This window comes from Neoarius graeffei, chromosome 2, assembly GCF_027579695.1.
Source record: "Neoarius graeffei isolate fNeoGra1 chromosome 2, fNeoGra1.pri, whole genome shotgun sequence".
NCBI classification, from domain to species: Eukaryota; Metazoa; Chordata; class Actinopteri; order Siluriformes; family Ariidae; genus Neoarius; species Neoarius graeffei.
Window position 1 is genome coordinate 73,759,137 of NC_083570.1, and position 17,954 is coordinate 73,777,090.

Below are 17,954 nucleotides of genomic sequence, written 5' to 3' on the forward strand. Positions count from 1 at the left end.
GGAATTATGAACATTTTAACCCCATCACTGCTACTTTTCTGACACCCAAAAACACAACAACTAGGCATTTCTGAGTCTTTTTTGGGTCCAGGCTGCGCGCGCAATTTCCGCTTACGTATGAATGACGTTTACTGCGAAGGGGTCTATAGCGCCTGTTCCACACTCCAGTCCAGTAGGTGGCGGTAATGCACCTTTAAGTTGGTTCGCCAACCGCCATAAAAACCTTAAAGAAGAAGAATGTGCTTCCGTTAACTTTCAACGTCACTTCCGTCTACAGCACCTGAAAACGAAGGCTGCCATGTTGCAGTGGCGAAGCTGAGCAGTGCTAACAGTGACTGTGGTGAAGTATCGGCTGCTCAGTGAACTGCAAAGGGTTCACAAGGCGCCTTCCGAGGATTTATATATATTTATTATTTTAATTTAAAGCTATCTGGGTCACAGAATGAGCGGAGGGACGCCGTATATCGGGAGTAAAATCAGCCTGATTTCCAAGGCCGAGATTCGCTATGAGGGAATCCTCTACACTATCGATACCGAGAACTCCACTGTCGCACTCGCTAAAGGTGAAATGCTAACATGCTAACTCCTGCTAAAACCCGCTTTCACAAGTACAAACACCTACTTTTACAGGAGTGTAGTGAACATAGGTATAAAACCATCGAGACTTTGACAAATTAGCACGTTAGCTGGCTATTTTTTCCTTTATTATTTTTTTCCTTTGAAATATTCGTTTCAAATTAAAGCTGAGTTTTTAGATAATAACACCTGGACTGGCTAATTAATAATAATGTACACAGCTAGTTAGTTAAAGAGCGAGCTATTAGGCTTGTTTATGTTGCTAGGTAGATATCTAGATATTACTTGGCTCAATAAAGTAAATTTTAGAAGAGCAGAATTAATTTAAATAGAAGTGCAGTGTTTACGCTACAGCTTGACTAGTCGAGCGCAACGTCATCTAACTGCGACATAATTATCCAGTTAACGGTATTCAAGCTCCATCATTTGGCTTCTAACAGCTTATAATTACTGTATCTGCATCCCATGGTTATTGATAGCCTGAAGCTTATTGTATGGCAGTAATTATTACGGTAATGAGGTAACTGTTAAGGTTGAGAACATGTATACTTGTTGTGAGGCTAGAATATGGGTTTGTCTGTTCCTTTTACTCATGAAAGTGTGATGTTCTTAGTGCGCTCATTTGGAACTGAGGATCGCCCAACTGACAGGCCGATTCTGCCCCGGGATGAGACCTATGAGTACATCATCTTCAGAGGCAGTGACATTAAAGATCTGACTGTTTGTGAACCTCCCAAGCCATCTTTGCCTCAGGACCCTGCAATTGTTCAGGTACTGGATTTATTCTCACATTTAATCTCATGACATTTAGCTCATATGGAATGTAAAATCTTGCTCCAATTGCATTTTTCTTTTCAGTCTTCTATGAGTTCTGCTGCTCCACCATCAGCTTTTCAGAGTGGAAACTCATATGGGCTGTTTAAACAGGCTCCGGTGTCTCCGTACAGCCAGTTCACTGCCAGTCCATTGGTTTCACCCCCGTTTGGGACTGTTGGAGGCAAGTGTCTGTTTCTACATAAAATGATCATCTATTTTAAGTGGTCCAGCTCAGGCATGTTAGACCTGATTTTTACATCTATTTAATTTTATATAAACATACTTGGTTAGTCAAAAGTTGAAGTGGGTGAATATGGTGGCTTTTGTCCATGGATTTGATTCTATCTGTCTGTCAAATGCTGCTGGCAAATATTTTTTGGCTTGGAGTTAATTCGTATGAAAGTTTGAGGGTTCTCAATAAAATTCAGATGGGGGAAAATATCTCATCTCTCTAGCCGCTTTATCCTGTTCTACAGGGTCGCAGGCAAACTGGAGCCTATCCCAGCTGACTACGGGCGAAAGGCGGGGTACACCCTGGACAAGTCGCCAGGTCATCACAGGGCTGACACATAGACACAGACAACCATTCACACTCACATTCACACCTACGGTCAATTTAGAGTCACCAGTTAACCTAACCTGCATGTCTTTGGACTGTGGGGGAAACCGGAGCACCCGGAGGAAACCCACGCATACACGGAGAACATGCAAAGGGGAAAAATATGTAACTGGTAATAGGTGTTTTGTTTTGTTTTTTTTTTTCATTTTATATCTATCATGAAAATGATACTTTTGGGGGGGGTTTCCATTACTTTCTCAGTAATTTGGTCTTGGCCTATTACCACTGACCAGCCAGCTATTCCCTCTCATATGACAACTACCATCTGAAGACTAACATACTTCCTGTCACAGGGCAACATAACACACTCAGAAGAAAGTGCTGTCCATCCTCTTCCACACACATGAACTCATGACTGACTAGTGTTACATGATTGGCACGGGGCGAGCCCCAAAACAAAATCCCACATACAGACCAAGGGAGAACATGTGAAACTTCAGGATTGAGTGCTGCTGTATAGCAGTAGTGCTAGTTAGAGTGGGTCTGACTATATTCATTCTTAAGGCTTGTTTGTTTAAACTATTCACAAATGAAATTTAAACTATTAGTATATGCTAAAATATTATTGTGTTTTTGGAAGCACTGTTGACAGCCTGATGCATGTGCATCAAACCCAAGGCCTATGAGCTGACCCTGGCTTTGTTTCATTTGGTGGCATGAAGTTGGGGGGGGGTATTGAAATGGTCTGTACTGCTCCATATTTTCACGCCATTCAGAATTCACAGCAGATCCATAGTATATCAATCACCATTGTACTGCATGCTTAAGCTCATGCGTCAGTGTTTTAACTATAAAGGACAAGTAGGAGCCTTTCTTCCTCATCTGAAAGTAGCAACTGTAAGCCACCGATCCAGATTGTGACAGACGCCATCTTGTCGGTCAAACGCCATATTTCCGCCTTCTACTTCTACCTTTTCTTCTGGAAAACCCTACTATATACAATTCTACTACAACGGCTGCGGCTACAAGCTCTCCCTACCTGTGCACATTTTTTGTGTGTATTTTTGCGTGTTGTTCGTCTGTACCGGACTTCAATATCCACTACAACCGTATGGACTTACTGGACATTGGTTTCCAGCAGAAAATGACGGTTTGTAGCGATTTCCATCGCATGCACAACATTCCGGACGAGATAGCGAGACCAGCGGGGTCTCCGTGGATTGTTATCGGAAGCAAAGCGAAGGAGGCGGCGCCGGGAGCGGAAGCAAAAGCGAGGCTGCAGAGCTGGCCTGTTGACTAAGCTCAGAAAACAGCCACTCAAATCTCCACTGCCAAGCCTCTACCTCTCCAACGCCAGATCCATGGTAAACAAGACGGACGATTTGGAATTACAGCTGGAATTACCTTATTCTATTCTATAATCGGCTGGTCAGTGCTATACTCAATACTTAAGTGACTTACCAATCCAATGAGGATTATTTTCTTGTTTACAAGATGCCACATCTGAGTCGTTGACAAATCCTGAATTTCTGTAAAGATAGCTGTCCAGAGATTTATAAGCATGCAGTGCTTCACCACTGAACAGCGAGGGAAAGTTAATGAGGTGATTATACACGTCTGGGTATTCCGCTGGCAGTTCAACATCCATTGACACGGTCATGAAAACTCCGTCCGGTAAGCCATAAGGGTCACTAATCTGTAGATCGTTTATTTTAGACATGTATCTAGTTATCTGTTCATTAGAAAAATGAGCCGTGTAGTCCGTCGGTTGAAATTGATCCATTTTGTACACGAGTGCAGCAGTATTCAGCGGTGTTTTTTACCAACAAGATGGCGGCTGTGTACTTTCCGGTCACGTGACTGCAAGATCTCTATAGCAGCTGGCTTGACTGCAGTCTGAAATGCAGGTTAAAGTCAACTCCTGTGTACTGTGCTTGATGCAAGTCACACACTCATCTAAGAGCAATTCAGAAGTGTTGGCAGTTTCCACAAACAGAAATTAATTTCTCTAGAATGAGGAAATGTGCAAAATGAAATCAGTTTTTCTGATCTTTACTATTAAATTTTATGATGTATAATGTGTTTCAGGTGACTATCAGACAGCAGGAGGAGCAGTGATGATACAAATTTAATCATTTAACATGCAGTCTGTAATCAAATGATCTTTCCATATTAATAATGTTGCTATAAAATGCCCTTATAATGTGTTAATAATAGGGGGAAAATGTGTCTTATAAATCCTGATCTATTATAATTGATTATTACCTACTATTGCTTTAGAAGTTTCTGTTATCCCTGTCTTTTTCTTTAGAAATATCCTATTCTAATCTCAGTGCCTAGGTTATTGGTGGTAGACGATGGAATGTTAGATCAGAAAAATTAATAGATAAATTTAACTTTGAGTACAGCCCATGATGATCTCAAAAAAATGCTGATGTGGCCCAGGCAGAATTAGAGTTTGACACCCCTGGCCTAATGGGTCTTAGACTGGATTTGATCCAGGAGTCAGTCATTAATTTATATGGTTGTCACCAGTGATCTTGTTGCATAATGGGCTTGATTTATGCTCTGATGTCTGCATATCGTTTTCTACATATTTGTTAGAAACGCAGAATGTGACGTGTGTTGGGTCAGAACTCTTTGGATAATCATTTAATACTGGAGTTTTGTTAAGTCCTATGTGTGCATGCTCTTACTTTGCACACAGGAAGCTCATTGGCCTCATTTGGTAATGAGCCAGACATGGCTGCAGCCCTGTCTCAGAGTAATGATTTTGGCTCTGCTTTCACCAATAACTTTCTGATTGCTTTGTTGTTGGAAGGTAAATTGTTTCCTCGAGACTGAACAAAGATGTGGGTTTTTAGAGTTTTAATTTTACTATTTCTGCTCTAAGCAATAACACACAATGGCACTCGCAAGCAGTTTTAATTCAAAGTCACAAATTATTGCTGAGAGAATCAAGAATTTTAAAAAAAATTAGATTGAAAAAGGCTACTGGACTTCTGCAACTCGGTATGAATACATTTGTAGCTGAATAAAACATGAAAAAAGTGCTTCTGAAGGCAAGCAGTGGCCATTTTATGAGCTACCACTTTTACGTGAAGTTGCTGAGAGGCTCTCTTTCTTGTTAAGTCCAAGGGTTTGTGTTGCATCAATTATGGTTGTTAGTTATGGGTATTTTTGTTGCACAACAAGCTCACTGCATGCTTGCAAGTTCCACTTTCTGGGTTCTGTTTGCTTTGCTGAACGCTTTAGCCTCCTTGAGTGAATGAATAACCGAACAAATTTTCTCCTTACTCTCTTTAGTTTCATCACTTTATGGTACTAGGAGTATTTTATCCACGTGCATGTGTAGAAATTGTATTTAAAACCCATCAACACATATGGGCCCCGCCCCCTCATGTCCTAGATTGTCAACTACCTAAGCGGCAGGCCACAGTATGTACGCTTGTATCACGGTCGGATAAAGGTGGTCAATACTGGGGCACCACAGGGGACCGTCCTCTCTCCCTTCCTATTCACCATCTACACCATGGGCTTCACCTATCAAACAGAATCCTGCCATCTTCAGAAGTGCTCTGATGACTCTGCTATAGTCGGATGTATCATTAAGTACGATGAGGCTGAGTATAGGGCAGTGGTGAAAATTGTGTTTACATGTGTGAGTGAAACCATCTGCAGCTCAGTGTGACAGACTAAAGACCTGGTGGTGGGTGTAAGAAGGAACAGGGCACTGGTGACCCTTGTTTCCATGCATGGGGTCAGTGTAGACATTGTGGAGGACTACAAGTACCTGGGGGTACATAGTGACAATAGACTGGATTAAAAATACACAGGGCATATGCAAGAAGGGCCAAAGTGGTCTCTACTTTCTGAGAAGGCTGAAGTCCTTCAACATCTTTTAGGATTATGCTGAAGATGTTTTATGAGTCTGTCGTGGCCAGTGCTCTCCTGTACGCTGTGGTGTGCTGGGGTAGCAGGCTGAGGGCAGCTGATGCCAACAGATTCAATAAACTGATCCACAAGGCTGGTGACATTGTGGGGGTGGAGCTGGGGACTCTGGAGACAGTGTCTGAGAGGAGGATGCTGGCTAAAGGCCTCTGCATGCTCTTGCGACAAGGCTTTCGCAGATAGCTTTTCGCAGACAGTTGTAATTTATCGTTGAGTGGGGAGTAATAGGCGTGCGCGATGTTATTCACCGGCACAACGCAAGGGGGCGCGAAGTCGCTAGGAGTAGTTGGTGGGTGTGGTTAGTGGAGTGTTTATCCTCCGGTTACTTATAATGACTAGAACTTTTTTTTTTTATAATGACTAGAACTGGAGTCGTATAGATGTACGTACTTCCTCAATCAACCGCTCTTCATGCTGCTCCATCTTCGCTCGTGTTTTTAAAAATGGTGGTCGTGAAAACAAAACAAACCGGGAAAGTAGGGAAGCGGACGTGCGTGTACAGCGGATGTCGAGTGGACCAATCAGAGCCCTCTTGTCTGCGACGCTGTCTGCGAGGCTTCTGCGGTGGTCACAATTTTTGGGAGGTGCGCGCGGAGCGTCTGCGAAGGTGGGGGGGCTATGCAGACGCTATCTGCGAGGACTGGGTTGTCAGCATAAATTGGCCTTAAACTGCGTATTGTCCTGGACAATGTCTCCCACCCACTCCATAATGTGTTGGCCAATCAAAGGAGTACTTTCAGTGAAGGACTCATTCCCCCCAAGATGCACTACAGAGCTCCACAGGAGGACATTCCTGCCTGTGGCCATCAAACTTTTCAGCCTCTCTTTCAGAGGCTCAGATACTCCAAAGACAATGGACTATTCAGTACTGCACTGGTGTCATTATTCCATTGTGCTACATCCATCCACACTAGGTTCAGTAATTACATAATGTAACGATTCAGTACCTCCTATCAACATGCAATATTTGTATAATAACTCCTGTGTCTGTAACTTGTATACGTTTGCATCCTTTAATATTGTTTTGATATATGGTTTGTTTTACATTTGTTTAATTTTGTAATTTCTTTTCTGAGTGTGAGCAACTGCACATGTGCTCAGTTTCCCCTCAGGATTGTTAAAGTACTTCTGATTCTGATGTCCTGTCCTGAAGGTCGCAGCAGTCCTGCCCTCGACCCCTTACAGAAGAGTCCGCCTGTGGAATCATCAGCACCATTGGCCTCGTCAGTCAGCAGTACTGCACCTGTGCCCGTGAGCCGCAGGAGCCCCATCACATCACGACTCAGCACAACCAATACTCAGAAGGCCTCAGATGCCCCGGAACAGAGGAGGGTTGATGGCCGGTCTAGATTACGCTCAGGACTCGGGCATGCAGCAGGAGATTCCAGTGCTGTTCACTCGGGGTTTCAGTCAGCAGGTATGGGTAGAGCGAAACCAGTCGTTGTAGAGAAGTACGTTTTCTCATCTTGAAATGTAAGCTGTACACAACAGATAGCCGTTGTATAATTGTACAATAGCCAGGTAATAAAGTATCTGATTTATGGAAAAATGATCAAACCATGCAGAAAAACAAACTCTGAGATCCACTGAGCTTGTTTGAAGAGGGTTTTTGAAACAAATATTGGGAAATTCTAAGCTGGTGTATATACTTTCTCAGGCATTGATGCACCAAAAGTGGCTGCCCGACCCGAGTCTGATCAGTCCAGAGGTGAAAGTAAGGAAGCCCCTAAGCGGCAAGCAGGTTATTATATATCTGCTATAATGGTCTTCCACTCAGCCATGCTTTCAGACCCAGAAACTGCATGCCATGTTTGTTCATTGTTTTACATCCATTTTAAACTTTCATAAACCTGTTTGTTTGGTCTTTTTACGTTGTATATCACAAAAGGTCCATGGTCTAGATGCTGGTCTAATGCACACACATCCTTGTTTATTTTCAACTCTTTTGCAAACCGAAATCTCTTTCAACATTGTCTTGTATATGACAGAGTATCAGTAAGTGAAAAAGCAATATAGATCAATGGAAAATATCCTCTATTTAATGTTAGTAAATAATGAGTACATTGCTTAAAGGACATGGGACATGAAACATAAATGCACGCTATGTCAGTTTCTTTCCATTAAAAATATGAAATAATTGCATCAACAAATACAAAATTATCTATTAAATTCAGCAAAATCGTTATATTCGTGATTTATATGGCATTTCTGCTCGAGCTCCGATATGCATATTTTACAACCGGAAGAGCCGCTGTCACGTGATCATACGTCACAAAAACTTTCGGGTACAGCACAAGCGGGTAGATGAATATGGAGAAGTGTGAATCGTGATGATGACGAATGCGACAAAATAGTTTGTGTCTTGGATGACAAGAAAATTGTTTCATTTTTAGTGTTTAACGTACATTGAACATCATGGTGTATTGCGACCTCCCAGTCAGTCAGACGCGCTGTCACTCCTGTTAGCAATGTAGCTAGGCTCAGCATGGCCAATGGTATTTTTTGGGGCTGTAGTTAGATGCAACCAAACTCTTCCACGTTTTTCCTGTTTACATAGGTTTATATGACCAGTGACATGAAACAAGTTCAGTTACACAAATTGAAACGTGGTGATTTTCTATGCTATGGAAAGTCCGCACTATAATGACAGGCGTACTAACACCTTCTGCGTGCTTCGACAGCGCATTGATACCTTCACTCGGAGTTGTACCATTATTTTTTTAGACAGGGCAGACGGACCAGGGCATTCGCCCGCCTGGCCGTGCCCGACGAGGAGCCCCTCCTGGAAGTGTGGTTTTACCATGGGCCTCATGCGGTAAGGATTAGTATTATAATTTTGGGTGCATCAATTATTGATTATCATAATTCTGACTCGTTTCGCCATTTTGAATGTTTTCATCTCGGACTCTGGAAGCATTGTATCTCAGTCAATCTCGAAAAATATCAGCAAAAAAAAAACTAGCTTGCAACGGACTTTAGCTAGATCTATGATGAACTTTCAATGTATGATACAAAAATAATACTTCTTTCAACAGATCATTAGCCTTTAAGCAGAATTGTTTTTAACTTACCAGGATGTGTTATCGAGCCGACCGCTTTCAGTTTCATGAGACTGAATGAACTCTCACTCTCAGAATCATCTGACCCGTCAGAGTAAAGACAAGATCTATGTTCATGTGAATTTCCAGCTATCGGTTCGAATTGATAGGGTCTAACTTCACATGTCTGTGAAACATCGGGAATGTCACTGTCGATGGCGTCCATTTCGGTAACCTGTTTACATTAGATACCCAAGCGCTGCCTCCTTGAAAAGTTTTTGTGACGTCATGGGTCACGTGACCGCTTAGCTAATTAACGAATCATTGTTTTACGCTGATGTATTAAAAAAGTTGAATAATGTGGTGATTTTCACATTTTTGATGCCCTGCAGTGATTTAAATGGCATTTCTTATGTCCTTTATACATAATTATACCCAGGAAAAAATCCATGTCCCATGTCCTTTAACATCTGCTTCATGAGTTACAGGTTGACTTTTCTAAAATAAATGAATGAGCAATTGCATCTTAACACTCAGCTTGTTGGAATTGCATTAAATGGATTTGGTCCATAATCAAATGGCCATTGTTGTGTTCTGAAGAAGTTTAGAAGGGAAATAAGTGAGTGGAGAAAATGGTGTAGGCGGCTAGGCTATGGATCTAACCTCAGGTCAGTAGAGCTATTTATGGATGCTGTTACCTATGAAATGCAGACAGGGCTGATGTGAAAGTTGCTTCAGTTGTGTGGATTTTTTTTTTTTTTTTTTTATAATCTGCCACGAACTAATAAGTTTGTTGCCTGTAACTGTTTTTATATACCAGTCTATAGCTGCATAGAATAACTTTTGTGTCTGAAATTGATCAATTCCATTCATTAGATTTACATTCTAAATCTGTTTCAGTAACCTTTTCTGATTTTTCTCGCATTCCTTCATGCCGTCTTCCAGCATGGTGTTGCATGTTAATCCAGGCTTCTTTGTCATTCAGCTGCTGGGCCACAAGGTCCACGCCGTGGTCGTGGTGGAGGGCATCGGGGGAGAGGCCGTTACCCTGTGAGAAGAGATGGACCCATGAAATTTGAGAAAGATTTTGATTTTGAGAGCGCCAATGCCCAGTTTAACAAGGAGGAGATTGACAAGGAGTTCCAGAGCAAACTCAAGCTTAAAGGTAGTGCAAAAGACAGTGATTTATACTGTTAACAGCTGTTTACAAGACTACCTGTGTATTGACAGTTTTGGTGTACATCTCGGTTATGGCCCAGTTTGAATCCTGTTGGTGTATAGATTTCGTGAAATGTAGGAGTGTATTTGTTTTCATGTAGTTACATATGCCAGTGACGTGCTACTTATTTGTGCAGAAGTCCAAATAAATCCAGTGGGCCATGTTCACTGAAAAAGCAGGATGGTCTAATGGAGGAGAAAAGTTGATGCTTTTGAGTCTCATGACAATGCAAGGAGCTCATTACCATGTTTGTGTATATATCAGCCATAATGTTATGACTAGTGTTGCACCGATACCATTTTTTTGGCCCCGATACCTATACCTGGCTGTGCAGTACCGGCCGATACCATACCGATACCACTCCGTTTGAAGTGTGTGTGTATATATATGAATATGAGAAGAGCTGCATACTTGGATGTAAAATCATTGCTATCGTGGCTTTGTCAGGCTGCTGCTTACCTTTGTGAAACAGGAAAAGGACTAATACAAAGCTTATGGCCACTGCCTTCTCCAGCTTTCTTAAAACATGCTCCGTTACTTTATTTTTTAGTGCAGGGATAGTCGTCTCCATGATGTATTTGCGACTCGGGACCTTATACTTAGGTTCTGCGTGAGCCATAAAAAGCCGGAATCGCACGCTTTCAACAAAGGCAAGGGGCAGGTTACAAAGAACAGTCATTTCGGTGATTTTTTTCGGACATCTGTCTTGCTGCTTCACTCTTCTCGTCCCACTGCTCCTTCCTACGAAGTGAACTGACCAGGGTTTGTTGCTGCAGTCCATCCCCCTTTCTCTTGCTAGCAGTTGCTGCAACCTCAAACTCTGTGTTCGTTCAAATGTTTTATCAGGTTCGAGGTATTGAAACTGGCCGATTTAACTCCACCTCTCGAAACTTTCAGGCCGCAAATCTTGCATGTAGCCATTGTACTCGCCGGAGTTTCTATGCTGAAATATATCCAGACCGCCGACATTTTCTTTTCGTGGTTTGTTTTTCCTCCGCATGAAAAAGCTGCCCCTGTATTGGTTAAGAGCGGCTATTGGCCCGCTCTCATTGGTCTGGAGCAGGTCAATAGCAATAGCTGCTTGGCGTGCTTGGCAGGCATGCACAGTGATCACGTGTGATCACACAACACAGAGTGTAGTGAGTGTCGGGAGAGAGAAGGCTGCGTTCAAGTGTCATACTAGCATCGGTAAATGGTATCGGCGCCCTATTTCTTGCTACTCGCCAATACCGATACCACCATTTTAGTGCCAGATCGGGGCCCCGCCCGATACTGGTATCGGTATCAGTGCAACACTAGTTTTGACCACTGACAAGTGAAGTGAATAACAACATTGATTATCTCATTACAGTGGTACCTGTCGAGGGGGGTGGGATATATTAGGCAGCAAGAGAACAGTCAGTTCTCGAAGTTGATGTGTTGGAAGCAGGAAAAATGGGCAAGTGTAAGGATCTGAGTGACTTTGACAAGGGCCAAATTGTGATGGCTAGATGACTGGGTCGAGCATCTCCAAAATGGCCCATCTTGTGGGGTGTTCCCGGTATGCAGTGGTTACATATGTCAGAAGAACTACTGTAGCACAAACTGCTGTAAAAGTTAATGCTGGCTAAAACAAAGATGTCCACATTAACTTTTTCAGCAGTTTGTGCTACAGTAGCTCTTCTGTGGGTCTGAACCATATGGGCTAACCTTTGTACCCCATGTGAATCAATGGGCCTTTGACACCCATGACCCTGTCACTGGCTCACTGGTTACCCTTCCTTGGACCAATTTTGGTAGGTACTAACCACTGCATACCGGGAACACCCCACAAGATGTGCCATTATGGAGATGCTCAGACCCAGTCATCTAGCCATCACAATCTGGCCCTTGTTAAAGTCACTCAGATCCTTACACTTGCCCATTTTTTTCTGCTTCCAACACATCAACTTCAAGAACTGACTGTTCTCTTACTGCCTAATATATCCCACTCCCCTCGACAGGTGCCATTGTAACAACATGATCAATGCAATTCACTTCACCTGTCAGTGGTCATAATGTTATGGCTGGTGTGTGTATGAGCGTGTGAGAGATTCTATGTATAATACACACACACACACACACACACTGGGAAGAACAGATTTCTATAGCTTCTATAACTACAGTGCTGTACCATGAGGCAGTGGTATGTCGTATGAGATTTCTACATTTTGTATGTATTTTGTGTTTAGATGAGAAGCCAGAGAAAGCTTTGAATGGGGAGGATAAAGGTGACTCAGGGGTAGATACTCAAAACAGTGAAGGTAATGCTGACGAGGAAGATCCACTGGGACCCAAGTGCTACTACGACAAGTCCAAGTCTTTCTTTGACAACATTTCTTGTGATGACACCAGGTTGGTACTCATTTTCTAACTTGCAAAAATGTCCAACTTTAAAACATCTGTATTTTCTCATGTTTATTTTTTTCTGTCTTAAAGCAAGTTAATGTCCTGCTTTTTTTTTTTTTTTTGTTAAAAAGTAAGTTTGATGTGTGAAACCAAAGAAAACTGGGGATTTTTAATTTCCAGTTCTATCATGGTAATAAACTACAAATCTCATCATTAAAAAAATGACAAACAAGAAAAGGAAATAATAAATGTATGAGTTAATTATGAGCGTACTACTTCTGGGTCCTGTAAAATTTACTTCATGAATACATCTTACAGGACCCAGAAGTAGTACGCTCTGGCATCGAGTGCCAAGTCAGTCACAATTAACATCAACCAAAATCCAACACCGAATAACAAAGTAATCTTTCCAGAATTGTTGGTCTACCAAAAAAAAAAACTGTGGTTTTGTTTCTTATCCAAGTGAGCTGTGATTTTAGTTTATTAGTGTGAACAAAGACTTATGATGGCTTGCACACAAAGATGTGAAACTGTTTAAGCCTTTTTATCTCCACAGAAGAATTAAAATAGTCTTTTCATCTGAGTACCAATTTAAATGGAAGTTGTTCTTAGCTAATCCACACCACCTGTTAATCTGCATAAAATTGCAGCAGTACAAATACAGAGAATATGTATGAATTTGTAATAACGCCAAAACTTAGACCGCCTCTCTGCCCAATGGGCCTCTGTTATCAAGCTGCGTATGAACGGATTTATTCATGTGATGAAAATCATCCTTTCTCAAACTTGTAAATCTGGTGGAAAATTTAAATTCAGTTTAGCATACACAATCATTTACACGCAACTTCACCAGAGGATTGATAAATGAGGCCCAATGTATTTATTTCTAATAAACATAGATCAACACGTTTCCTTTAAATAGCTAACAGGAATATTTTACCATCTCAATAAACAATAGGAATTGGTTTAAAATTGGTCTAGAAAAGTTTAGAAGTGTTAGAAATTGTCCTAAATTATGGGTATTGATATTTTATAAACATCTCAAGTAATTTTAAAAAGCTGATAAGTTATACTTTAACTATTAGTAATGTAGGCGTGTTATTAACTGGTAGTTAATCCTGTAGTGTTCAATTTCCTCTGTTATAAACAATGTGTTCACTGAAGAACACTCACAGCCACAGACAGTAGCAGTACGCTGTCATGTGAAACCAGTTGAACCAAAGAGTTAATGTTACCAAAAAAAAAAAAAATCAACTTCTGGTAGAGGGTTCAGCAAAAATAGTTTGAAAACTATGGGGTGGGGTCCCATTATTTGCCTGGAGCTGAGCTCCTTCTGGTTTTCTGATTGGGCTATATGAACGCTGGCTAAGTTATCTAGGATCATTCTTTTTGCATATAATACCTTGCATGAAAGACTTGAGCTTGTTTTCAAATATTTTTCTTTTAAATGTTTTTGGGGATAAATATTTTACAGGGAAAGGAGACAGACGTGGGCAGAGGAGAGGCGAATGAATGCCGAGACGTTCGGTATCCCATTCCGCCAGAACAGAAACCGAGGTGGATTTCGGGGCCGTGGGGGCATGGGCTTCCGTGGTCATGGGCGTGGTCGTGGAGCCAGCCGGGGGTCTTTTGGAGCACCACATGCAGGAGGCAGTGGATTCAGAGGGAGTTACAGAGGAAGCCAGGGGGGAAGAGAGTTCTCCAGTTTTGAATACAGGGTAATGCGTGCTCCTTGTTTGGAGTCAAAGTCTGTTATACAAAATGCTTCCTGCTTTTGAATGTAGACTATTGAGGAATATGAAGTGAAATAGTCCATCATATTGTACAAAGTTTGAATGTTTTATTTGGTATGTTTTAAATTTAAGTGTATTGGGTGTCGGTCTGATTTTTGTTTATTTTGTGCTTTACCCAGAAGGACAACAAAGTAGCTGCGTAGTGCAATGGAAAGCTGGAGCCACAGGATGGTGTATTTCATGGGTATATGTATTTCATCACTACTTTTGACAAGAAGAATGAAGTTAAAATTTACAAGATGTATACTTGTCACCAGCACTGGTTTAGACCACTGGAGGAGTGGATATAAATGCAATTTCTTTTCCATATCTTTAAAGAGTGGAAATGTTTCAGCCTTTTAAAATATTAATCTGACAAGAATATTTCCAAATGGGGTAATTTGTGTATGAACATATATTTTAGAGCAACTAATTTTTTTTTTTTTTCTTCAGTACTAAACTTGTATTTAATAACCAATTAGTTCTAAACGAGTAGTGTGTATATATATGCCTTTGATCACTGAAATAGCTTTATTATTATTTTGAATTTTTTTTCCAACTTTTTACTGTATTTTTCTACTTGCTCACATTCTTGAAGTCTGTTGGTAGGAATTGTAATTATACTTGTTCAATTTAACTAGCATGTGGTTGGATTTCCTTCGAATGTCCAAACTACTCTGGTACATTGTTTTTGTGTTTGCTATCTTAACAAAAGAGTATGGTTCATTGCTTAAGGAAACATCAGTGTGACTAGTAAACATGGATGTTAGAGAGAATGACTAGGAGATGTTTTCCTCCAGAAAGGTATTTATGAATTATTTTTCCACGCATAGCTACATTGCTTCGACTTGCAGTTTTAAAAAGGTTATGCTGAAACGTTTCACTTCATATGACACCAGTCAGTAGGCACTAAATGTCACCTTTTATATGCTGCACCTGCCTTGTAGCTGTACTTAAGCTGTTATAAGGCCTGTGGCTTCACACGTGAACATTTACAAACACGCGAGGCTAAAGCATATGATGTGATATTAACAAGAATAGCACTGGCTCTGTTAAGTGGCTAAGTCCTTATATTCTACACTTGAATTCATTGTGATATGTCACTGATAACGTAATCTTTTATTCAGTGGAAAGGCGTATATGATAAAATGCGTCCTGTGCTTTAGCATGTATAGCCACTTGTTTTTAAAGTTTGAAGTCAGCAGTGATGCCGGTAGACTTGGATTTAGTATGGTGCAGACTGTTGAGTTCAGCTGTAAGGCAAGTGAATAGTACAATGGCCACTAAAGGTGTTATTTACTACTTATTTCTTACGTTATTCTGCTGAGTATTAGTATCGTACCTGCACTATTTACCCGAGTAGCAAGTAGGTAAACGTGTACAGTGAGGCTGTGGAACATAAAGATTTGTGCCATCCTTGACTGCAGAAGGCTGTTTACTTCAGTTAGCTATTGTGTTCCTCTTGCATTGTCTACACCACTGTATGGATTGATGTTTATAATGTTGGCAGTTAGATATAGAACGAATTAATATTCCTTGATCTGGTTTCAAAAGCATGTAATTTGATGAAGTGGCTGAATATCTTATTTGACTTGAGTGTGCTCACAGTACATGTGCACAACGTAAGCTCCTGTCTACACTGGTACGTGTGCGAGCCCTATTCACCGATCCATTTCTAATTCTGTTTTGTGTTCTTACAACATGCATGAACTTCTCGAAGACTCGCTGATAATCAGTGCCTCATTGTGGTTTTTAATTTGGGAAAAACTTCAGATTAGTTCAAGATCTCTGATCTAACTGGTAGAATGTTCAAAAAAGTAAGTAAAATGCACATGCTTAAAATAGTCAAAATAGCTATTTCTGATTTGTTAATATCTCACAGGTATCGTTTACAAATGTTAACGATTCTGCTTAATTAAATTTAGCTTCTGAACTTTTCTACCTCACATAGCTTATAAGATGGAAAAAATACACTTCTATATGAATGGTCTACACAACACTACATTCACCAAAAAACGCTATATGAAAAGTTATGGCACCAATGTTTTTAAAAAATTATACTCTGAGTAAAAGTTGGACTGATTTGAAGAATTTATGTTGTAAATTTTATTCATTAAATCAGGTTTTAGTTGCTTTGTAAAGCATCAGATTTGTGGCTCCACCCTGAAATTATTAGTTTTTACCCTCCACTGACTGATTTAGTTTTGAGTGTGATTTGAACAAAATGCTTCTTTCCCTGTTCATTGTTGGACCTCTTCAGTTGCTCTCTAAATGGTTTGCAGGAAGAATGTGAACTTGTGTAAAATACCAAAAAAAAAAAAATTGCAATAGTGCTAGATTTATTTTTAAGTTTTTGGGTCATAGTTATTAACTAGAACTATGTCACTGCTAGTTGGAAATGTTTTGTCATGTTTCCCATTAGACTTTTCATTCACTAAAAATCAGTTTGTCTGGTGTATTTTTGTCAAATATGTTAGCATTAGCAATAATTTTTGGTGTTTTTATTTTTTTTTATTTTTTTATTTTTTTTTTTTTTTACTATCTGGGAGCTTACTAATTATTTTTGGGTGCTAGAGATCACCATGGCATGGTAAAGTACAAGTAGCTACTAATAAAGCAAAACATGCTTTGCATTGAGCAAAATAATTTAGAAATGCACTTTTGCACTTACAGTAATCTCTTCAATCCAATTCTCAATTTCTGATGGCTCGTGTCAGCATTTATAAAGGAATACTCAGAATATTGTTTAAGATTTTCCACACAGTCTGTATAGATGTCATCCTATGAAATGTTACATGCTTCATAGAGAACTAATGACTGGATATCCCTTGCGAGTATAGAAGAAATTTATGATGGAAAAAAAATTTAAGAGAACTTTAGTGTGTGTCATATTTTTCATTCATTGCGTTCCAGGATCTGTTCTTTCCTATACTTGCGTTAGTTTTCAGGGCAGTGTGAAATCCAGACTTAATTTAGGCATAAAGCATTCTTCTCTTGTCAAAATAATTTTCTGCTGATTTAACCATTCATGATCAGCACTCGTTAGCACATCTTATTAGGATGTGCTATATTCACTGTCGGGCAGTCACTGCATGCTGGTGTTGCCATGGAACATAGGACAAAATGTATGGCAATGCTTGTGAGGCAGATGCTGTCACAGAAATGTACAATTGTGAGCCTGAATATCACTTTCCTTCAGTAAGATTTAACTTTACATTTTCTTTCAAGCATGAGGGTGTAGCTCAGTGTAAAGGGATTTTTACTCTGAAACTACAATAAACTGTTAATTATTACCTGCTTCCTGGTGAATTTAGTATTTTTCTTTTAAATAATAACTGATTCCATGATTAATGGAACTCAAAACTGTACAGATCGTGATGAGTGACTGTGTAAACAGACGTGGTATGTTCACAGACTGTTTCGACATATTGCAGTGCCAGCCCAGACGTGGTTAGTTATTTATAGGCAGATTTTTTTCTTCAGCTATATTTATGTAGAAAAATTGTATTTCCCTATGAACAATTCCTTAGTCGTTACAATCTTTCAGTTAAGCTCATACAGTTTCCTTGATCATTTTGATATTGTATGATCTGTTATGTTGTATAAGAGATTTGCTTATTCCAGTTGACACAATAGGCTAAATACACTCACTGAGC

General features: G+C 40.3%; 1 protein-coding gene across 3 annotated transcripts; it reads left to right on the plus strand.

Moving 5' to 3' along the window:
* Window positions 1–276: 276 nt before the first annotated feature.
* On the plus strand, window positions 277–17,595 carry lsm14aa (LSM14A mRNA processing body assembly factor a). 3 transcript variants are annotated; one of them, XM_060914945.1, is made up of 11 exons: window positions 277–563; window positions 1,190–1,347; window positions 1,435–1,573; window positions 2,674–2,683; window positions 4,663–4,772; window positions 7,056–7,319; window positions 7,560–7,643; window positions 9,926–10,105; window positions 12,370–12,532; window positions 14,001–14,244; window positions 14,439–17,595. In XM_060914945.1, exons 1-11 carry the CDS (start codon window positions 443–445, stop codon window positions 14,460–14,462), a joined length of 1,497 nt encoding a protein of 498 aa, XP_060770928.1. In that variant the 5' UTR covers window positions 277–442; the 3' UTR covers window positions 14,463–17,595. The 3 variants fall into 3 exon arrangements, with proteins under 3 accessions (XP_060770928.1, XP_060770926.1, XP_060770927.1); XM_060914943.1 differs by lacking the exons at window positions 2,674–2,683; window positions 4,663–4,772; XM_060914944.1 differs by lacking the exons at window positions 2,674–2,683; window positions 4,663–4,772; window positions 7,560–7,643.
* Window positions 17,596–17,954: the final 359 nt, after the last annotated feature.